The sequence below is a fragment of the Rhinatrema bivittatum genome, chromosome 2, assembly GCF_901001135.1.
Source record: "Rhinatrema bivittatum chromosome 2, aRhiBiv1.1, whole genome shotgun sequence".
Lineage (NCBI taxonomy): Eukaryota > Metazoa > Chordata > Amphibia > Gymnophiona > Rhinatrematidae > Rhinatrema > Rhinatrema bivittatum.
This window is the reverse complement of record NC_042616.1, coordinates 480,819,768-480,839,910: the sequence shown is the minus strand read 5'-3', so window position 1 is coordinate 480,839,910 and position 20,143 is coordinate 480,819,768. Positions and strand designations below refer to the sequence as shown.

Sequence of the window (20,143 nt, the reverse complement as noted above, 5' to 3'; positions counted from 1 at the left end):
GCACCTAGATGTGCACGCTGGTGTGCGCACAAGTCGCAGTTATGCGCCTGGCACAGTAAACGATGGTTGCGCGCGTAACCTGTGCGTACAGAACTTGAGTATGTAATGTGCGCACAAAAAAAAAAAGTTGTGCGCACGGCTCACCCTATGCACACGGATCGAGACGGCGGAGAGGGCGGCAAACAGGGCCAAAATGGCGCCGGCGACCACGCGGGCAATATGGCAACCACCTCGGGGGGTCTCCACGTGGGAGGACCTTTGGATCTAACCGGGATCTAGCCCTGCTAGGGCGGATCAACCCGGTGGCACAGGTCCCGGCCGGCAGCCTGTGTGACTCCTCGAGCTTCGAAGACCGGGGTCTTTAAAGAAGATTTCTACCTTACCTTGTCTCAGCGCTTCCCGGTTTGGTTCTGGGCGGTCTCCGGCTGTGGGAGGAGAGGGAAAATACCTTCACCGCCACGCTCGAGTTTGCACCCGCTGCCTCTCAGCCGCACCCGAGATCGGGGGCTAGGGCCCCGCTGAGGGTCGGCTGCCGGACTGAGGCTCACCTCCGAGGGACCATGGAAGTCACCTCAGAAATTCTCAACTGGGGGAGGAACCAGAGGGTGTCATCACAGGAGAGCGGGGCTCGCTGTTGAGGTAAGTTTTCTTCTTAATTTGGGGTTTTTCTCCGTTAAATTTTGCTCTAACGCTGGGAGAGTGTTCAGGTAGTCCCTAACTGCTATGGAGACGGAAAATACTGAAGAGCTGCACTTCCTGCAGGGGTATATGTACTAGGGCTGATGTCAGATTGAAATCTGATCCGTCTCCAACTGCTATCAGGAGTACACTATACCTGCTGGTCCTGAGTCCATCTGCTACATGCTAGGAAATGGTGTTTTCCATAGACCTCAGGATGAATTAGCCATGGAATACCACCTACCTCTTTGGAGAGTCAACAACGTAGCTAGGATTAGCAGAGATCGACTGAAGTAGCTGAGGAGGCAACACCCACAGAGGAACTCCCGCACACATTCAGTAGAGTTCAAAGTTCTAGCTAGGACAGACGAATCTGTTGCTGCCACTGGATGACATCACTCCACACGTAATGGCTAATTCACCCTATCTACAGGAAACACTGTTTACAGTAAGCCATCTTACTTTATTTGCATGCAAGCGACTCCAATTTGTCGTCATGTTATTTATTTTGGTTAATCTTAAAAAACCAGATCTGTTTTCTGCCTCTGGAACTGAATATTTTATCCTCTGGTACTTGGTAAAAGGGTGTGGGGAGGCTATAGTTATTACTCACTTTCTGTTTTTTCTTCCACCCAGGCATTTATGAGTTTTCTGGATTCTTCGAACTGTGAAATAAAGCTGACTGTCTTCAAGTCTGCCTGGTACCACTTCTTAGAAGATTCCAGGAATTCCTGCAAGGGGGATGCCGAACACATTAAATGGAAAATACCACCATAAAGCTCACTTCCTCAGGACTATAAAGGAAATGTGAGATAATTCAGGGATAGCATTAATGTGTGTGAAAATGTCATGAAAAGTTTAAGAGGGTAATTATCAAATAGTGTTCAAAACATATACAACTGTTTACAAAGCAGACTTGTGTGCATAAATCACTTTGAAAATTATATAAACACAAATTAACATGAGATAGTTTCACCTACTCTTTGCAACACACAATTTATGTGCATTAAATTTCCATGCATACTTTTTAAAACAAAAAAATATGCAGATAAATCCCAACTCTCCCCCACTCCCTAGCACCTCTTTTTTGTGCGTACATAATTTTATAACAAGCCATTACAAGCACAAACCCATGTTTTGTGTGTGTAAATGGCTTTCTAAAAATGATCCTCCAAGTGGCCAATTAAGGGTGGAATACAAGCTTTTATTTAATCTCTATTAGTTGAAGGTGAACAGATTTCTTTTCTCCCTCTTTTCCTCTTCCCCTTTTCACTTTGCTGGTGACAGAGCAGTGGGTGAAGGAGTGCAGTCATTTTTCACGTTTAATTTTTCTCTGGTTTTCTAGCTGTTACATATTCTGGGCCACAAATGTTCCTTATCAGTGGATCAAAATCACGCAGCAAATTTACAATCCTAGAAAATAATTCAACATTTTTTACCTGTCTATAGTAAGAAAACTAAAAAGTCATGGGATAGGAGGTGATGTCCTTTTGGGGACTGCAAGTAGGTTAAAAGGCAGGAAACAGAGTAGGATTAAATGGTCAATTTTCACAGTGGAAAAAGGTAAATGGGGTGTCTCAGGGATCTGTACTTGGACCTGTGCTTTTTAATATATTTTTAAACAGCCTAGAAAGGAATACTAGTGAGGTGATCAAATTTGCGGACGACACAAAATTATGCAGAGTTGTTAAATCTCAAGCGGATTATGATGAACTGCAGGAGGACCTTGTGAGATTGGAAGATTGGGCTTCCAAATGGCAGATGAAGTTTAATGTGGACAAGTGCAAAGTGATGCATATGGGGAAAATAACCTTTGCTGTAGTTACACGATGTTAGGTTCTATCTTAGGAGTTACCACCCAGGAAAGAGATCTAGGCATCATAGTGGATAATACATTGAAATCATCGGCCCAGTGCGCTGTGATGATCAAAAAAGCAAAGAGAATGTTAGGAATTAAGAAGGGAATGGAAAATAAAACGAAGGATGTCATAATGCCTCTGTATCGCTTCATGGTGAGACGGCACCTTGAATACTGTGTGCAGTTCTGGTTACTGCATCTCAAAAAAGATATAAATTGTGATGGAGAAGGGCAACCAAAATGATAAGGGGCATGAAACGCCTGCCCTATCAGGAAAGGCTAAAGAAGGTAGAGCTGTTCAGTTTGGAGAAGAGACGACTGAGGGGGGATATAATAGACATCTACAAAATCATGAAAGGACTTGAACAAGTTAATGACTGCCAGGGGGCAGTCCATGAAGTTAGCAAGAAGCTCATTTAAAACAAATAGAAGAAAATTCTGTTTCACTCAGTGCATAGTTAAGCTCTGGAATTCATTGCCAGAGGGTGTGGTTTCAGCAGTTAGTGTAACTGGGTATAAAAAAAAAAAGTTTGGATAAGTTCCTAGAGGTTAAATCCATAAACTGCTATTACAGTAATTAATAAGCAATAGTAGCTTGTGATCTATCTAATGTTTGGGTATTTGCCAGGTTCATGTGACTTGGATTGGCCACTGTTGGAAACAGGATGCTGGTCTTGATGGACTCTTGGTCTGACCCATTATGGCATGTTCTTATGTTGTCTTTCTGTTTTTCCTCCTATTCATCTCAGCCCTGTCATCTCTTCTTTGCTCATGGTTTTGTCTTGCCATTTCCTTTTTCCACTTAAAATTTTTTTTGTCTTGTTCATTTTCATCATCATTCCCTTCCTCTGCAACTTTTCCTCTCTCATCTCCTTTAAGCGTGCCACAAATGGGTAATAGTTTTATAAACTTGATAGAGGGAAATGGAGGTTCTCTCTCACCCTTTTCTCTATCCCAACCTTTCCACCTACCTTTATCCCTCTCTCACTCCCCCACCCCCATTTTTCACACCATTCCATCTCCATGTATCCTGTCATCACCTTGTTACCAGCTCTTTTCTACCCTACTCCCCTCACTGCCATCTTGTGTCTGTCTTTCTCCTGCCCTTCCCATCTCCATTTGTCTCTCACCTCCACTCCCCTCCTCAACAATATGCTTTTTCCTCCACTTTTCTTCCTCTCCATTTCCTGCCCCTTCCCTGTCATATTCCCCTTGTCCATCCTCTCTCCTCATTTTATAATTTCCCACCTCCCTCAGTCATCTGTTCCCCACATTTCTGCTCCCCATGGCCTCATCTTCCTCCTTCTTTCTCTGTACGTCTCTCCCCCAGGAGCTCTCCCCCATAGCTCCTCCCCCTCACTATTGCTATCTGCATCTTGGGCTTCTTTGCTAACTCCAAATCTCCCTGCCACCCCTCAAGCTTTTGGCTTTGTCAGTACATGATGGTCCAGTTCCATGATTTGCACTTTAAAGCATTCATGAGCTGACATTTCCCGCACTACTCAGTGAAAAGTGGTAGCCCACAAGTTTTGAAACTAACAACATAACAAAAGCAGAGGCAACAGAGTCAGAAAAGATGCAAAAAGGGGTGGGGATAGGCTTCTACCATTCTAAATTGGGAGGAAACAGTTAAGCTGCAAGACTGTAGGGAGAAGGGGAGAGGGGCAAGGAGAAAGGTGAGAGATTGTGGGGATGTGAAGGGAAGAAGAGAGGAAGAGATGAGACATTGGAAGGAAGGAGAAAGAATGGGAAGAAGGAATGAGAGGGCTCCAATCCCAATCGGGTAGGAGACGTCTTTCATAGCTAGAGGATGTGTGGCTCTTTCCATCACATTCCAGCTATTAGCAGAAATCTGCACTAATACTGTCAGCAGATGGCTCCGGGACAGGAAGAGAGTGGCATTTATGTGATGAGGTATCAAATTTGCATCCTACCGCAATCACATATCACTCTCTTTCAGACTCCCCCAGTGGCACACTATAAACTAACTGATAAATTGAAGCATGGCACTCAGGAGCTCTGGAAGTAGCAGGATGATATTTCCTCACACGACAGAAAGAAGTTAACTCAAGAGAAAGTGGAAGGTGATACATGGAGGCACTCTAGCAGTCCAGACTCAGCAGGGGTGCACAATGTCACGCTGATGCTGCCAATATTTCCCCACTCAATTTACAGTCTTACATCCCTGTCTAGGTCTTCAAAAACAGGCATCTCCAGGGGAAATTATACATTTTGGACATCTAATGCATCTACTCTTCATTTCAACATTTAAAACATTAATGGCATGAGAAATGCTTAAAAGTGAGGTTAACTGAAGCTTTGATGAAGACACTGTAACTATGTATCTAAGCTTTGATCTCAGCACAGAGTTAATTAAAATTGGGCACTTGATGCACCATTAAAAAGAAAAAAAAATCTTGCCAACACACGTGGAGAATGCATGATTTGAACACTATTTAGAGCAGGGGTCGGGAACCTTTTTGGCTGAGAGAGCCATGAACACCACATATTTTAAAATGTAATTCCGTGAGAGCCATACTAACTACAACCCCCCAGCCTCCTGACTCCCCCAAGACCTACCAAATTAATTTACTACAACCCCCTACTCTCCTGACGCCCCTGGTGATCCAGCGGGGGTCCAGGGCTCGCAGACAAATCTTTAATAAAAAAGTAAAAATCTAACAAAAACCCCACCCTCCTGACGCCCCCCCCCCCAAGACCTCCAAAATTAATTTACTACAACCCCCACCCTCCTGACCCCCCCCCCAAGACCTGCCAAAAGTCCCTGGTGGTCTAGCGGGGGTCTGGGAGCGATCTCCTGGACTTGGGCTGTCGGCTGCCAGTAGTCAAAATAGCGCCGACGGCCCTTTGCCCTCACTATGTCACTGGGGACGACCAATGGCGGCGGTAGCCCCTGTGACATAGTAAAGGCAAAGGGCCGTCGATGCCATTTTGATTACTGGCAGCCGACGGCTCTTTGCCCTTACTATGTCACAGGGGCTACCGCCGCCATTGGTCGACCCCAGTGACATAGTGAGGGCAAAGGGCCGTCGGCGCCATTTTGACTACAGGCAGTCAACAGCCCAAGTCCAGGAGATCGCTCCCGGACCGCTCCTGGACCCCCGCTGGAACACCAGGGACTTTTGGCAGGTCTTGGGGGGGGTCAGGAGGGTGGGGGTTGTAGTAAATTAATTTTGGAGGTCTTGAGGGACGTCAGGAGGGTGGGGGATTTTGTTAGATTTTTACTTTTTTATTAAAGATTTGTCTGCGAGCCAGATGCAGCCATCAAAAGAGCCATATCTGGCTCCCGAGCCATAGGTTCCTGACCCCTGATTTAGAGGTAAACAGCACTGAACATTCAATGCTACCATCCACATTTAAAATTCAGTCTCGGAGGCGAAAAGGAGAATTGAGTAGAAGGAGCTGGTTAACCATCAACAACGGAGCCATACCGGGGGTGAGGCCTTGTTCTCGGCCCCGACAAGACCTCGCTGAACTCCATACCGTTGACGTCAAGGGGAGGGGCCGGAAGGAGACCGGCCCTCCTGCGGCACGCAACTGCAGCCAGTGCGCGGCTTTGCCTGAAATTCAGCTTTAAATTTTTTTTTGCCTGAATTCTTTATGGAATTACCTGGAAGATACGGCCTCAGGTAGGATATGTTTTCTTGAACTTGTTAATCCCTGGGTAGCCTCCATTAGAGAAGCAAAATATTGGTGCAATAAAGCCACTCCTTGTCTCTCCTTCAGCACAGATTTGTTGAATTGCCTATCTTTATTTTCTCTAACTTATATAATGCCACATACTAAGAGGAAGAGAAAGTTAAAGCCTTTCTCTAGTACTCCAGCATTGGAACTGGGTCAGAGGAGTGCCTCAGAGTGGTATGGTATCCCACCCCTATAACCCCCGTAGAGACTGCTGTAAGCGCGGACCAGGAGCATGGCCCTGCCTACATGGTCGAAGAAACATCATTGAGTCCGGGGGAACCGGTAACACCTTCACCATTTGGTAAAGTTGGGGTTCTACCCACAGAAGAACCAGGTTTTTCCCGGGAAGCTGTGAGTAGTGTGGAGACCCTGGAAGATCAGAGAGAGATAAAAGAAATACCTGATGAGTTTCTTTTTCAGCAATTTCCTGAAATACCTAAATTGGGAGGTATTGGAAGTCTAATCTCGACCCCCAAGGAATCAAGTACATCTAGGATAGAAAAAAATGGTTTGAATAAAACAGCAAGTCAGAGGGATAATACCTAAACCTATGGCCACTAGAACTGTGATATTGAAACCAGCAAATATCACTTTGGAAACACTATGGAACTATATGGCTAAGTTAGATACATCTATTGGGAACTTAACGGAAGCAGTGGCAAAAGTAAATAACTCCTTAAAAAAGAATTCTGAAATTATTGAAAATCATCAAGGGAAATTTTCAGACATAGATACACATATTACATAGGTTGAAAAAAATACAGAGCCATCAAGTAAAAATAGAAGAGGAGTTTCATAAGAGATTTGAAAATTTAGAAAATTCTATGCAGGCACTGAATTTAAGAATTATAAATTTCCCAATAATTAAGCATTTGAGTCCTGTAGAACTTTTTAAAAGTTACATAATGCAAGTATTAAAAATACCAGAGCAATGCCTTCCAGTAATAGTGAAACTTTTTACATTGGGTACAAGAAAAAGGAGCAAAATCAGTTCTCGTTGGGAAATAAAGAGGGAATAGAACAAAAATCTCCCGTAGAACCTTCAATCAAAATTTAGGATTTCCTTCAGAAGTCACAAGAAGATATGGATGTAAAAAAAATAGAGGAACACTACTGGTTAATTTTGCCTTTATTACCGATAAAGAGAATGTCCTAAAGTTTTTTTTCGTAACAGGCTAAGTATGTTCTATGGGAAGAGAGTCTGGGTTTACCCAGATCTAGCTAGGAGCACTCAGCCTCACTTTTTGGCTTTAAAGAAAGAGGTGGTTGATAAGGGTGGTTATTTTCTACTGAAATACTCGTGTAGATGTGCTGTTAAACTCAAGAGGAAAAATTACTTATTCATAGATCCAGAACATCTTAAAAATCTTCTCGGGGATGTAAATCCGGTTATTTAAGTAATGGGGGTACATGATGCACTTTTTCCTACAGTAACAGTTATTGGTATATGCTGTATTACTTAATTGCTCATTATCCTTTAATAGCTTGTTAAATTTCTCCCCCCCCCATTTTGTTCTCCAAGTTCCACACCCTGTTACAATATAACCCACTTATCTCATTTCTATGTAAACCGATATGATAACACTTCTCTAAACTGTGCCTTATATATAGAGCCGAATATAATGCATTTCCTTAAAAAGGTGATATCACAAAATTCAAATTTAAAAACATCAATGTATGTATATATATAATTGCTAAAAGCAAGAAAATTCTTATAATTTTGTTTGAAAATTCTATAAATTAAAAATTTTTAAAAATACATAAAATTTAGTCTCAACTTGGGTCTCTATTTTCAGTTTTCAGTAGTGCAGAACACTTAAATGCGGTCAGCTTACTTCAATAAATTCATAGCTCTCTTCTCCAAAGAGCCTGTTGGCGGTTCTGAGCAGATAGTTTGCTCCAGGTTTGTTGATCTCTGCCAGAAGTGACTGGAACCCAGTATGGATCTCTTTGGCTTTGGAGATCTGAAGTACCTGTTCAAAGAAAAAAAAATAGACATACACCACGTTTCTCCATTATTCTTCTGTCTTTAGGAGTGTGTTCTATCTAGAAACATTTTAGCTTCCTACCGAACACAGCCCATTACGTTTCACCAGCTTCATGCAAAGTTTCTCACTGAATCACCTCCCTCCCTCACCAGTTCCCACCCCACAGCTCCAAACGTTGCATGAGATCAGTCACAGATGGTTTCACCATAACAAGTTATCAATGACCTTATCCAAAACAGAGATTATCATCCTTTCACATTTTCCATGTGACAATTCTCCCACCTGCTTACTTTTCAGGAATACCCCATACCCATTCTCACCAAAGTTTGAAATTTAGGACTCATTGACCCCCACCCTCTCAGTGAAGCCTCATATAAAAACAGTAGTACAAGCATTGTTTGCTAAACTCCACGTTAGTCATCTCCTCCCTTTGCTCACTCCGGATGATTTTCAGACTGGCTTACTGTCCCCTTATATTTATTGGGCTAGATTAAAATAAATTACTGCAGTGCTTTATACATTGGACTTCCCAAGACCAGTATACGATCCCCTACAAATGATTCAGAATGTGGCCACTCATATCCTTACAGATGCAAAAAAATACGATCACATTTCACTTATTCTTCATTCATTGCACTGGTTGCAAATCCAAATCCTTTATAAACTGGCTGTCAGAATCCATAACCTATTTTACAATGTTAATAATCCATGAATCACTGCAACCTGAAAAATAAACACTCTGGTGCATAAGCTCCGATCCTCCAGTAAAAACCGCCTAGATGTCCCGTCACCACGGTTAGCTCACTTGTCCGAAACCCAGGAAAGTGCAGGCTCAAGTGTTCTGAATCAAGTGGTGGACCCTTGGTTCGACGATGATCGAGTAGACCACCGTCGTTAGGCGAGGCTGATTCTCGGGATTTGCTGATGAAAAGAGTAAGATCTGGACGCAGGCGCCTCCTGCAGGTCGTGTAATCCAGATGCTGGCGCCTCCAGCAGGTCGAGGAGCAAACCCCGCGAATCTCGTGAAGGAGTCCAATCCAGAAGTCGTGAGCCAGAGAGATCCGCAGCCAGTCCAAGGGTCAAAAGCCAGAGAAGTCCGCAGCCAGTCCAGGGATCAGAAGCCAGAGGAGTCCGCAGCCAGTCCAGGGGTCAGAAGCCAGAGGAGTCCGCAGCCAGTCCAGGGGTCAGAAGCCAGAGGAGTCCGCAGCCAGTCCAGGGGTCAGAAGCCAGAGGAGTCCGCAGCCAGTCCAGGGGTCAGAAACCAGAGGAGTCCGCAGCCAGTCCAGAGGTCAGAAGCCAGAGGAGTCCGCAGCCAGTCCAGAGGTCAGAAGCCAGAGAGAACGTCAGCCGGATCAGAAAACAACGCAGGAGGGCGAACAGGAACCAGGAACAAAACAAACGCAGGAGCCAAGAAGACAAGGCAAGGTCTGAGTGTACAGACCTTGCTTAAATAGTCTCTAGCCAATGGGATGCAGCAGGAAGGAGCCAGCTCACATCCTGTGAGAGTTTCTTCAATAACAAGCCAGAGCCGCCCGCGCGGCCCTAGCAGCTGGCAGGGGGCGGAGCTTAGCCGCGCGGAGAGAGAGGCCGCGGCCATCTTGGGGCAGCAGCGGCTGCTGCCGCTGAAGAAACACGCGAAGTCCGCCTAGTGCCGACGGTCCGTTCGGCCCCTGGGACCAGCGGTAAGTCCCGGTCGCGGCTTGCCGCGGCTGATGTTCACAACAGTACCCCCTCCTTTAGGCCTCCCCCTAGAAGGCTTGGGTTTATCCGGGTGAGCGGTATGAAAAGTCTTGAGGAGATCCTTATCCAAGATATTAGTAGCAGGTTCCCAGGAGTTCTCTTCAGGCCCAAAACCTTCCCACGCCAAAAGATATTCCCAACGACGACCCCGTCTCCGAACATCGAGAACCTCACGGACTTGATAGGTAGAGTCGTCCTCCAGCTGAACGGGCGAAGAGACAGGAACCTTACGGGAAGGCCAGTTGAGGAGCAGAGGTTTCAGCAAAGAGACATGGAAAACGTTGTGAATGCGAAGAGAGGTGGGTAGATGCAGTCGATAAGTGACAGGACCGATCTGCTTGGCCACTGAAAAAGGACCGATATACCGGGGAGCCAATCTCATCGAAGGGACACGTAAACGAATGTTCCTGGTGCTCAGCCACACCCTATCGCCCGGATGAAATTGAGGTGCCGGCCTCCTATGTCGATCAGCAAACTTCTTAGCCAGACGAGCCGCTTTGCGGAGCATGCGGCGGGTGTGCACCCACAATTGCCGGAACTGAGTGGCAGTAAGCTGGGCCGCCGGCGAGGGGACCGCCAGAGGGAGAGGCACCGGCGGAGTAGGTTGGTAGCCAAATACAACTTGAAACGGGGAGGAGCCGGTTGAGGTACTCCGGTGGTAGTTATGGGAAAACTCCGCCCAGGGTAGCAAAGCCGCCCAGTCATCCTGCCGGGAATTGACATACGCACGCAGAAACTGCTTGAGAGTACGATTAGTCCGCTCAACTTGGCCATTGGCTTGCGGATGGAAGGCGGTCGTGAAGTCCAAGGAAACCTGAAATTTGGCACAAAGGCTCCGCCAATACCGGGCAGTGAACTGGGAACCTCTATCGGAGGAAATGTGGGAAGGCAGTCCATGAAGGCGGAAGATATGGGACATAAACAGTTGAGCCAGCCGAGGAGCAGAGGGAAGAGTGGGCAGGGGCGTAAAATGAGCCATCTTAGAGAAGCGATCAATTACTACCCAAATCACAGTGTGTCCTTCAGAAGCAGGTAAATCAACCACAAAATCGGTGGAGATGTGTGTCCAAGGCTTGGATGGTGCCGGCAAAGGTTGTAGCCGTCCCCACGGCCTGCCCACTGGAGTCTTATGTTGGGCACAAACGGGACACGAGTCCACGTATGCCCGAATGTCTTTGTTCATCCCCGGCCACCAATAGAAGCGCTGAAGGAGATCCTGTGTCCTCTTGCGTCCAGGATGTCCAGCGAATTGGGAATCATGTCCCCATTTCAAAACCCTGTTACGGAGTCGGCTGGGAACCACCGTCTTCCCTATCGGAACCGGAACAGTAGGTGCCAGAATGATACGGGCAGGGTCGATGACGGTCTGCAATACCTCTTCACCATCTTCGCAGACAAAGGACCGGGATAGTGCATCCGCTTTAATATTCTTACTGGCAGGCCGATACCGGAGCTCAAAGTCAAAACGGGAAAAAAATAAAGCCCAGCGGGCCTGCCGTGGGTTAAGTCGCTGGGCTTGTTGTAGGTAAATCAGATTCTTATGATCAGTGAAGATGGTGATTTTATGCTGGGCCCCCTCCAGCCACTGTCGCCATTCTTCTAATGCAAGTTTAATGGCTAATAATTCTTTGTCGCCAATAGCGTAGTTACGCTCCGCGGGAGAGAACTTCTTTGAAAAGTAGGAGCAGGGATGAGACGTACCCTTGACAGTGGTCTGACTTAATACTGCTCCTACACCTTCGGTGGATGCATCAACTTCAACAGTAAATGCGCGACTTGGGTCCGGGTGGCGAAGACAGGGCTGTCGTAAAAAGGAATCCTTAAGGGCCTGAAATGCTTCTTCGGCCGCCATGGGCCAAGTAGTGATATTAGCTCCTTTACGAGTGAGAGCAGTGAGGGGCGCAGATAACTTGGAAAAGTCCTTAATAAAATGTCGGTAGTAGTTCGCAAAACCAAGAAATCTCTGCAAGGCTTTTAGCCCCTTCGGTTGAGTCCAGTCTTGTATACTTTTTAGTTTAGTTGGATCCATTTGGAACCCGTGTTTAGAAATAACGTATCCCAGGAACGGCAAAGACTCTGTTTCGAAAAGACATTTCTCCAGTTTAGCATACAACTGATGGTCCCGGAGTCTTTGTAGGACTTGTAGCACGTGTTGACGATGAGTAAGTAAGTCCTTAGAAAAAATCAAAATATCATCAAGATACACCACAACGCAAGTATATAACAGGTCCCTAAAGATTTCATTAATAAAATTCTGAAAAACTGCAGGTGCGTTAGTTAAACCAAACGGCATTACCAAGTACTCATAATGTCCGTCTCTGGTGTTGAACGCAGTCTTCCACTCATCCCCTTCTTGAATTCGTACTAAATTGTATGCACCACGCAGATCAAGTTTAGAAAAGATTTGAGCTCCTTGCAGACGATCAAACAATTCAGCAATAAGAGGCAAAGGATAACGATCCTTGATGGTAATAGCATTAAGTCCTCGGTAGTCGATGCAAGGGCGTAGAGTCCCATCTTTTTTTTTCCACAAAAAAAAAATCCAGCCCCCGCGGGCGATGTGGATCGTCGAATAAATCCTTTTTGTAGATTGTCCTGAATATATTCGGTCATAGCTCGAGTCTCGGTAGCAGACAAAGGGTAGACTCGTCCTCGCGGAGGTATAGAACCAGGAATCAACTTGATAGCGCAGTCAAATGCCCGATGAGGCGGCAAAGCATCAGCCGCTTTCTTAGAGAAAACATCTGCAAATTGGTGGTATGAAGAGGGTAGTTCTCCCAAAAGCGAGGTGCAGACATAATTGGAAGCGGAACCAGAGTCCTTGAAACAGGTCCCAGAACATTCGGGACCCCACTGTGTCAGTCGTAAGGAAGTCCAATCAAACTGGGGGTTATGACGCTGCAGCCAAGGTATGCCCAGTACTACAGGGTGAATGGCTTTGTTGATGACATAGAAGGTAATTTGTTCAGAATGATCTGGTGCAATAAAACAATTCAGGGGCTCCGTCTGATGCGTGATTCTGCCGGGTAAAGGTTCCCCGTGGATGGAGGAAATGATTAGAGGTTGCAGACAAAGTCGAACTGGAACGTGGAGCTTATCCACCAGTGATTGTAAAATGAAATTCCCTCCGGCTCCAGAGTCTATTAGCGCCAACGTGGAGAATTCATGTTCGTTCATATGGAGAGTGATAGGTAAAGTGAGTGGGGGTTGTGGAGAAAACTGACCCAGGGAAACACCCCCCAAAGTCCCTAGGCTTTGAAGTTTCCCGGACGAATAGGGCAGTTAGCTAAACGATGTCCGGAGCCTCCACAGTACAAGCAAAGCCCCGATCTGCGCCGTCTCAAGGGTTCTTCTGTAGACAGCGGGCCTCTTCCGAGCTGCATAGGTTCGTCCCTGGAACCCTCATTGGAATGGGCTCCTTGAGGCGGAGGAGTGGGGGTTGGAGAGATCTGGGAAAAAGTAGACCGTCTCCTCCAGTTGCCGCCCTCTCGTGCTCTTTCTTGTAATCTACGGTCGATCCTGGTGGCCAGTTCGATGGTACCATTTAAGGAGGACGGAAGTTCTCGGGCAGCCAGTTCATCTTTGATCTTGGCAGTAAGTCCTTCAAGATATATGGTCCGAAGGACTCTCTCTTCCCAGTGGAGTTCATTGGCCAGAGTACGAAAATCAATGTTGTAATCCGTGAGGGAACGTCCTCCTTGACGGAGGTGTAGTAAATCCGTGGCGGCAGCGGCTTGTTTTCCGGGTTCTTCGAAAGTAGTGCGGAATAGTTCAATAAATTGGAAGTAGTTCTGCAATACCGGGTCAGAACGTTGCCATAAAGGAGAGGCCCATGTGAGGGCTTTGCCTTCCAACAGGGACAGAATGTAGGTAATCTTAGTGGCGTCATCTGGAAAGAAGGGTGATTGTAGTCGGAAATGCATGGTACATTGGTCCAAAAATCCCAGGCAGAGACGGGGATCTCCGGCGTAGCGTGGTGGTGCTGGAAGTGGAAGGACTGGTCGAAGGCTGCTGGACGTTGAAAGTGGAGCAGGAGCGACCGGTGGAGCTACGGTTGATGCACTTGGCTGGCTGGCTACCACCGCATCTAGTCGAGCGTTGAGCCGTTCCATGGAGGCGGCCATGGCTTCGAGCATACCCTGTTGCTCCATGATCTTCTGAGCCAGGCCGGGAATGGCCCGCAGAGCAGAGGCCTCCGCCGGGTCCATGGCCTTGTCTTACTGTTCTGAATCAAGTGGTGGACCCTTGGTTCGACGATGATCGAGTAGACCACCGTCGTTAGGCGAGGCTGATTCTCGGGATTTGCTGATGAAAAGAGTAAGATCTGGACGCAGGCGCCTCCTGCAGGTCGTGTAATCCAGATGCTGGCGCCTCCAGCAGGTCGAGGAGCAAACCCCGCGAATCTCGTGAAGGAGTCCAATCCAGAAGTCGTGAGCCAGAGAGATCCGCAGCCAGTCCAAGGGTCAAAAGCCAGAGAAGTCCGCAGCCAGTCCAGGGATCAGAAGCCAGAGGAGTCCGCAGCCAGTCCAGGGGTCAGAAGCCAGAGGAGTCCGCAGCCAGTCCAGGGGTCAGAAGCCAGAGGAGTCCGCAGCCAGTCCAGGGGTCAGAAGCCAGAGGAGTCCGCAGCCAGTCCAGAGGTCAGAAGCCAGAGGAGTCCGCAGCCAGTCCAGAGGTCAGAAGCCAGAGAGAACGTCAGCCGGATCAGAAAACAACGCAGGAGGGCGAACAGGAACCAGGAACAAAACAAACGCAGGAGCCAAGAAGACAAGGCAAGGTCTGAGTGTACAGACCTTGCTTAAATAGTCTCTAGCCAATGGGATGCAGCAGGAAGGAGCCAGCTCACATCCTGTGAGAGTTTCTTCAATAACAAGCCAGAGCCGCCCGCGCGGCCCTAGCAGCTGGCAGGGGGCGGAGCTTAGCCGCGCGGAGAGAGAGGCCGCGGCCATCTTGGGGCAGCAGCGGCTGCTGCCGCTGAAGAAACACGCGAAGTCCGCCTAGTGCCGACGGTCCGTTCGGCCCCTGGGACCAGCGGTAAGTCCCGGTCGCGGCTTGCCGCGGCCGATGTTCACAACATCAAGCTCAGGCACTGCTTTTTGAAATTCCCTCCATATGAATTACACAACACTACTGATTCAGTATTATTCAAGAAGGCACTCAAAACATTTCTCTTTAAGAAAGCTTTTTTTTAAATCTTTATTCTCAATTTTCAATAAAGAACCCTTCAAATTAACAGGTATGAACCAATACATGTCACATTTATCAAATCCTCACAGTACTTTCTTCCCCTCCCCTTTCCCCAGTCACTGAGCAGTGGTCGTTGTCCTGAGGAAGGCCATGTTCGGCCCGTCCTGGTGATTGCAGCAACCCATCCATTGAGGTGAATCGTATGGGTGAAATCATTATGACTCAAGCAACCTACTCCTCACTCTCGCATTTAAGGACATAATGTAAACCATCCATCTGTTTAAGAAAGCCTTGTATTTCACAGGGGGTACAGTTCTTGGCGGATAGATGTTCAAAGACCACCAGCTGGTGCAGTTTCAGTCTCCAGACCGTCACCATCGGAGGCTCTTTTTTGAGCCACATTTCCAGTATTAACCTTTTGGCCAACCAAAGGGCTTTTTGTAAAAGTTCCCGTTGTCGAGCTGAAACCTTGGAAGGCACTTGATCCATTACCTCAAACAAACAAAAAGGGGAATTGTCAGGAAGTGACGTTTCTAGTAGCCGGTTAAGGAAACCCAGAACTCTGCTAAAACCTTGCAATCTTGGTACACTCCCAAAATTGGTGAAAGAGGGTACCGGGGTTTCAATTGACATTTGATACATAGATTTGTGGTAGCAAGTTTGACTTTAAATGCCGAGAGAAGAGAAATAGAGTCGTCTCAGAAACTTAAATTGTGTTTCCCTTAATAATACATTTTCAGAGACTAACTTGATGTTGGCGAAACACTTTCCCAAGGTCCTAGGAGATAGTGGGATATCTAGTTCCCGGTTTTAGCTTTCCGTCAAGCATGACAAATGCCCAGTACCCCTAAGCTCCCGCAGCGCTTTATGTAGAGAAGCACAGATCATCTTCTGTCCCTTTGGGACACTAAAGAATTTAAGAAAGATAACAGTGTGAGCGGAGCTTGCCCTGGGGAGTAAATCATGTTCAATAAGTACATATAAAATTTTTTGTGCGGTAACCCATACTCTAATCTCAGAGTTTCAAAGGCTTGTACTTTGGCCATGTCGCTGTGCAAGAATTGGGGCAGATATTCCAAGTCTTTGCCCTGCCATGCCTCAAGTATCGCACTACCCAGACCTGGTGTAAATCGGAGGTGCCCCTGTACAGTGAGAAATGGGGACACCGTCCAGGGTACTCCAAGTCTATCACATAACCCTCGCCAAGCTGCTCTACAATGTGTGAGAAGTGGATTGTGGGAGATCCCACTGAATAATAATTTCTTCGGAACGTGTAGCAAATTCTGAAGTCTGAAGTACCAAACTACCACAAATCTATGTATCAAATGTCAATTGAAACCCCGGTACCCTCTTTCACCAATTTTGGGAGTGTACCAAGATGGTGAATATAACTCAGACCCTAACAGCCAATCCTGAATATGGAGGAGGAGGCAGGCCAGGTTATAGTTGCGAAGATTTGGGCAAGCCATTCCCCCAGATCCCCCGGTAACTGGAGCATCGATAGGGAGGCCCAGGCTCGTTTCCCATGCCACAGGAAGATACTTAGACCCCTCTCTAGCTCTTTAACATGCTTCTTTTTAAGCCATTATGGGTAACATTTGTAACAGGAACAGCCAGCGAGGGAGCTCCATCATTTTAAATAAATGTATTCTCCCACCTAATGAAATAGGTAGCACCCGCCAGCTGTCCAACCTCCTCTTAGTTTTAGCCAGTAGGGGCAGAATATTACAATCATATATTTAGTCTATATTGTTGGGTATTTTAATCCCCAGATATTTCATCTCCTTGTCGACCCATCGTAAGGGGAAAGGACCCAGCCAACTAATTTTTAGGGAGCCCGTTACATCCAGAGCCTCAGTTTTGTCTAGATTAATTTTCAGACCTGAAAAAGTACCATACTGCTTCTGATGGGCCATCACCTTCGCCAATGAGTGCCTAGGGTCCGTTAAGAACATCGCACATCGTCTGCGAAGGCTGCAATTTTGAAGGACTCCTCTCGGATCTCAAATCCCAGAATCTCCGGATCTGTGACAATCTCTCTCAGGAGAGGGTCTAGAGATAAGATATAAAGCAATGGCGACAATGGGCACCCCTGCCAAGTTCCTCTGTGGAGCTCAAAGGCCTGAGAGAGTTCCCCATTAACTAGAATACTAGAGGAGGGCGCTTGGGATAACAAAGATGTTCCTGATATCCCCTGTGAATCCATATCGATTCAAAATGGAACACATAGTTCCAGGCCACCCGGTCGAATGCTTTTTCAGCAAAGCCCACGACCATGGCTGCCTTCCCCAATTTTTAACAATGTGCCATCGCTGTCCAAAGTCATACGACATGCTGGCCAAAGTGTGGCCTTTCACAAATCCTGCTTGTTCTAGGGAGATCAATGAGGGCAGGATTTCATGGAGCTTGGTGGTGATAATTTTAGCGAATAAAAGAGTATTGAAATTCAAAAGGGAGATAGGTTGATAAAAAGCCACTTGAAGCGGGTCTTTTCCACCTTTGGGAAGCACCATAATATAGGCCATGGTCGCTGCTTTTGGAAAGGACCCCTCAGCTAAGGCGGCTTGGAAACAGTCCTTGAGATCCCCACTTACTTCCATGCTCAGCATCTTATAATATTCAGCATTGAACCCATCGGGTCCCGGGGCTTTATGAGAGGGACTAGTCTTAATACTCTGTATGATCTCTGTGACTTGAATGGGCCGGTTAAGCCACTCTAGTTGCTGCGGAGATAGTCATGGGAGGTGTAGACCTTGAGAAAAAAAAAGTCTGTTCCTGGCTCTCCGCCTCCTCCGAAGACTCCTCAGTGTAAAGACGTTCACAAAAGGCCCTGAATATCCTACAGATTTCCGCTGTGGAAGTGTGGCGTGCTCCCTGAGGATCTTTCAAAGCCTCAATGAAAGTTTATCCCCTTTGGGCTCTGACCAGGTTGGCCATCAGCCTTGTTACCAAAACGGAAGTTTATGGGAGGCATGGAGCATTTGCCTCTCTGTTCGATGGTGGATATAGCAGTTCAGAGAATACAATACTCCTCTGTAGGCCTGTTTGTTGATGAATCAATTTTGTCTTTGCCCTTCACAATTCCTGTTCCAATTCAAGAATGCGCTTGTAGGCAGTTATATCTCCTCGCAGAACTGCCTTTCCCGCCTCCCAAAACAGAATTGGCGTGGCTCTGTGCCTCCCATTATTGTTACTGTAGTCCACCCATTTTTCCAAGCAAGCTTGGAAACCCTCGTCGCTGGCTAGATGAGAAGGGAATTGCCATCTACACGGCCCACCGGCTTTGCCCCCCATTGGACCTCGAGCCAAATCAAGGAGCGGTCGGAGAACTCAGGTAGACCTCTCTCTGCCCGATGGACCAAAGCCAAGCTACCTGAGGAGAACGGTATGTAATCTATCCTGGACATGGTCATATGGGCCCAGTTGACGGCATAGGAAAGAAACACCTTTATTTTTCCCCAGAGCAGGTATTGCCACCTGGGATGACCTATCTAAGTGGGGGTCCACTAAACAGTTGAAATCTCCTGCAACTATCATAGGGCTTTGTGCTACTGTCAACAGCTCCTGCATCAGGGTTGTGAAAAACTGGTGGGAGCACACATTAGGGGCATATATACTACATATAGTAATTGCTCTACCACAAATTTTCCCACGACAATGACATATCGCCCCATTGGGTCATGAGAGAAGGACAGCCTCTCCCCCCCCCCCCCACCCCCTTTTCTGTTAACTGCGGAGGAGGAGTAGACCTGCCTCACCCAATCCTTTTTCAACTTTCTGTGCTCAATATCCGTTAGGTGAGTCTCTTGGATACAGGCAACCTGTGCTTTATGTCTACGTGAAGATGTTAATAATTTCGTCTGCTTCACCGGTGAGCCGATCCCGGCAACATTCCATGATAGGAAGCGCACATTTTCAGCCATATTTAATGCAATGTACCAATAGTATCATTGAATGCAAGGGCCCTGTGAACCTGATCGTGTTCCATTCCCCCCAGCCTAGGAATCGAACCCTGGCGGTCTCTCCACACACTGCACCATGAACATGTGTGGGTTGGTTCCCTGACTGCTTCTGTAAGCTCCAGACTTCCCATAGTCCCCCCTCCCTTCCTTTCCCTGTACCCCCTTCCAGGTAGCTTCCCACTAAACAAAAGGCCTCTTAAAAAAAAAAAAAAAGAGGCTAGGAGACCACATTTCGGACCGATCCAGTCCCCCCCTCCGCATTTTGAACACAAACATGAACAAAACAAGATAGCCACCAAAATAGCAGAACTTAGGCCCACTCAGGTCTTACAATTGTTGGTTCTGAACACACCCGCTGATCAAAACCACTGGCTTCCAGATTAGACTAGAGTCCACATGTGCTAAAGTTCCTGGCGGTTAGTTGTCCCGGGTGCTTAGGTGTCCAGCTGGGAGTTTAAGAATTCCTGGGCGCTGGCAGCTGTTTCAAAAGGTACGCCAGGCCCCTTTATGCTCCAGCTGAAGCTTCGCTGGGTACTGCAGGGTGAATTTTATATGTCTTGCAGATCCCAGAGTATTCCCTCCTTTGTGCAAACACCAGGGCAGAAAAATCCTGAAAGATAAGCACCTTAGCTCCTTCCAGCTCCAGGGTAACATTCTTCCTGTAGGCTTGCAAAATGATCATTTTGTGAGCATAGTTCAGGAAACGGGCGATAACTATTCTGGGTCTGGTGTGGTTTGGCAAGCGTGCCCCCCAGTCTGTGTGCCCGTTCCACCTTGCACTGACCTTTAAGATTTTGGAGATCAAGCTCGTCCAGCAACCAGCCCTCCAGCAACGAAGGCAGGTCCCGATCCAGGATGTTGTCCGAGATGCCAACGAATCTCAAATTATTCCGGCAGGACCTGTTTTCCAGGTCTTCCACCTTCACCTCCAGAGCACATACTTTCTGTTCCAAAGTGCCATGCTGCTATTGTAAGGTCTGTGTGTCTTCCTCCAGGCATGTAATCCTCATCTGCGTGTCCTCCAATTG

At 47.1% G+C, this 20,143-nt stretch overlaps 1 protein-coding gene across 2 annotated transcripts in view; it reads right to left on the bottom strand.

The window, feature by feature from the left end:
- LOC115085004 (serpin B6-like) overlaps positions 1-20,143 on the bottom strand; it is a 68,163-nt gene that overhangs the window by 33,185 nt on the left and 14,835 nt on the right. For both annotated transcript variants that reach the window (XM_029590509.1, XM_029590510.1), the window contains exons 3-4: positions 8,077-8,214; positions 1,292-1,409 (exon numbers count right to left, since the gene is read on the bottom strand). In XM_029590509.1, coding sequence (XP_029446369.1) covers positions 1,292-1,409; positions 8,077-8,214 — 256 coding nt within the window. The remainder of the gene's footprint in view (positions 1-1,291; positions 1,410-8,076; positions 8,215-20,143) is intronic.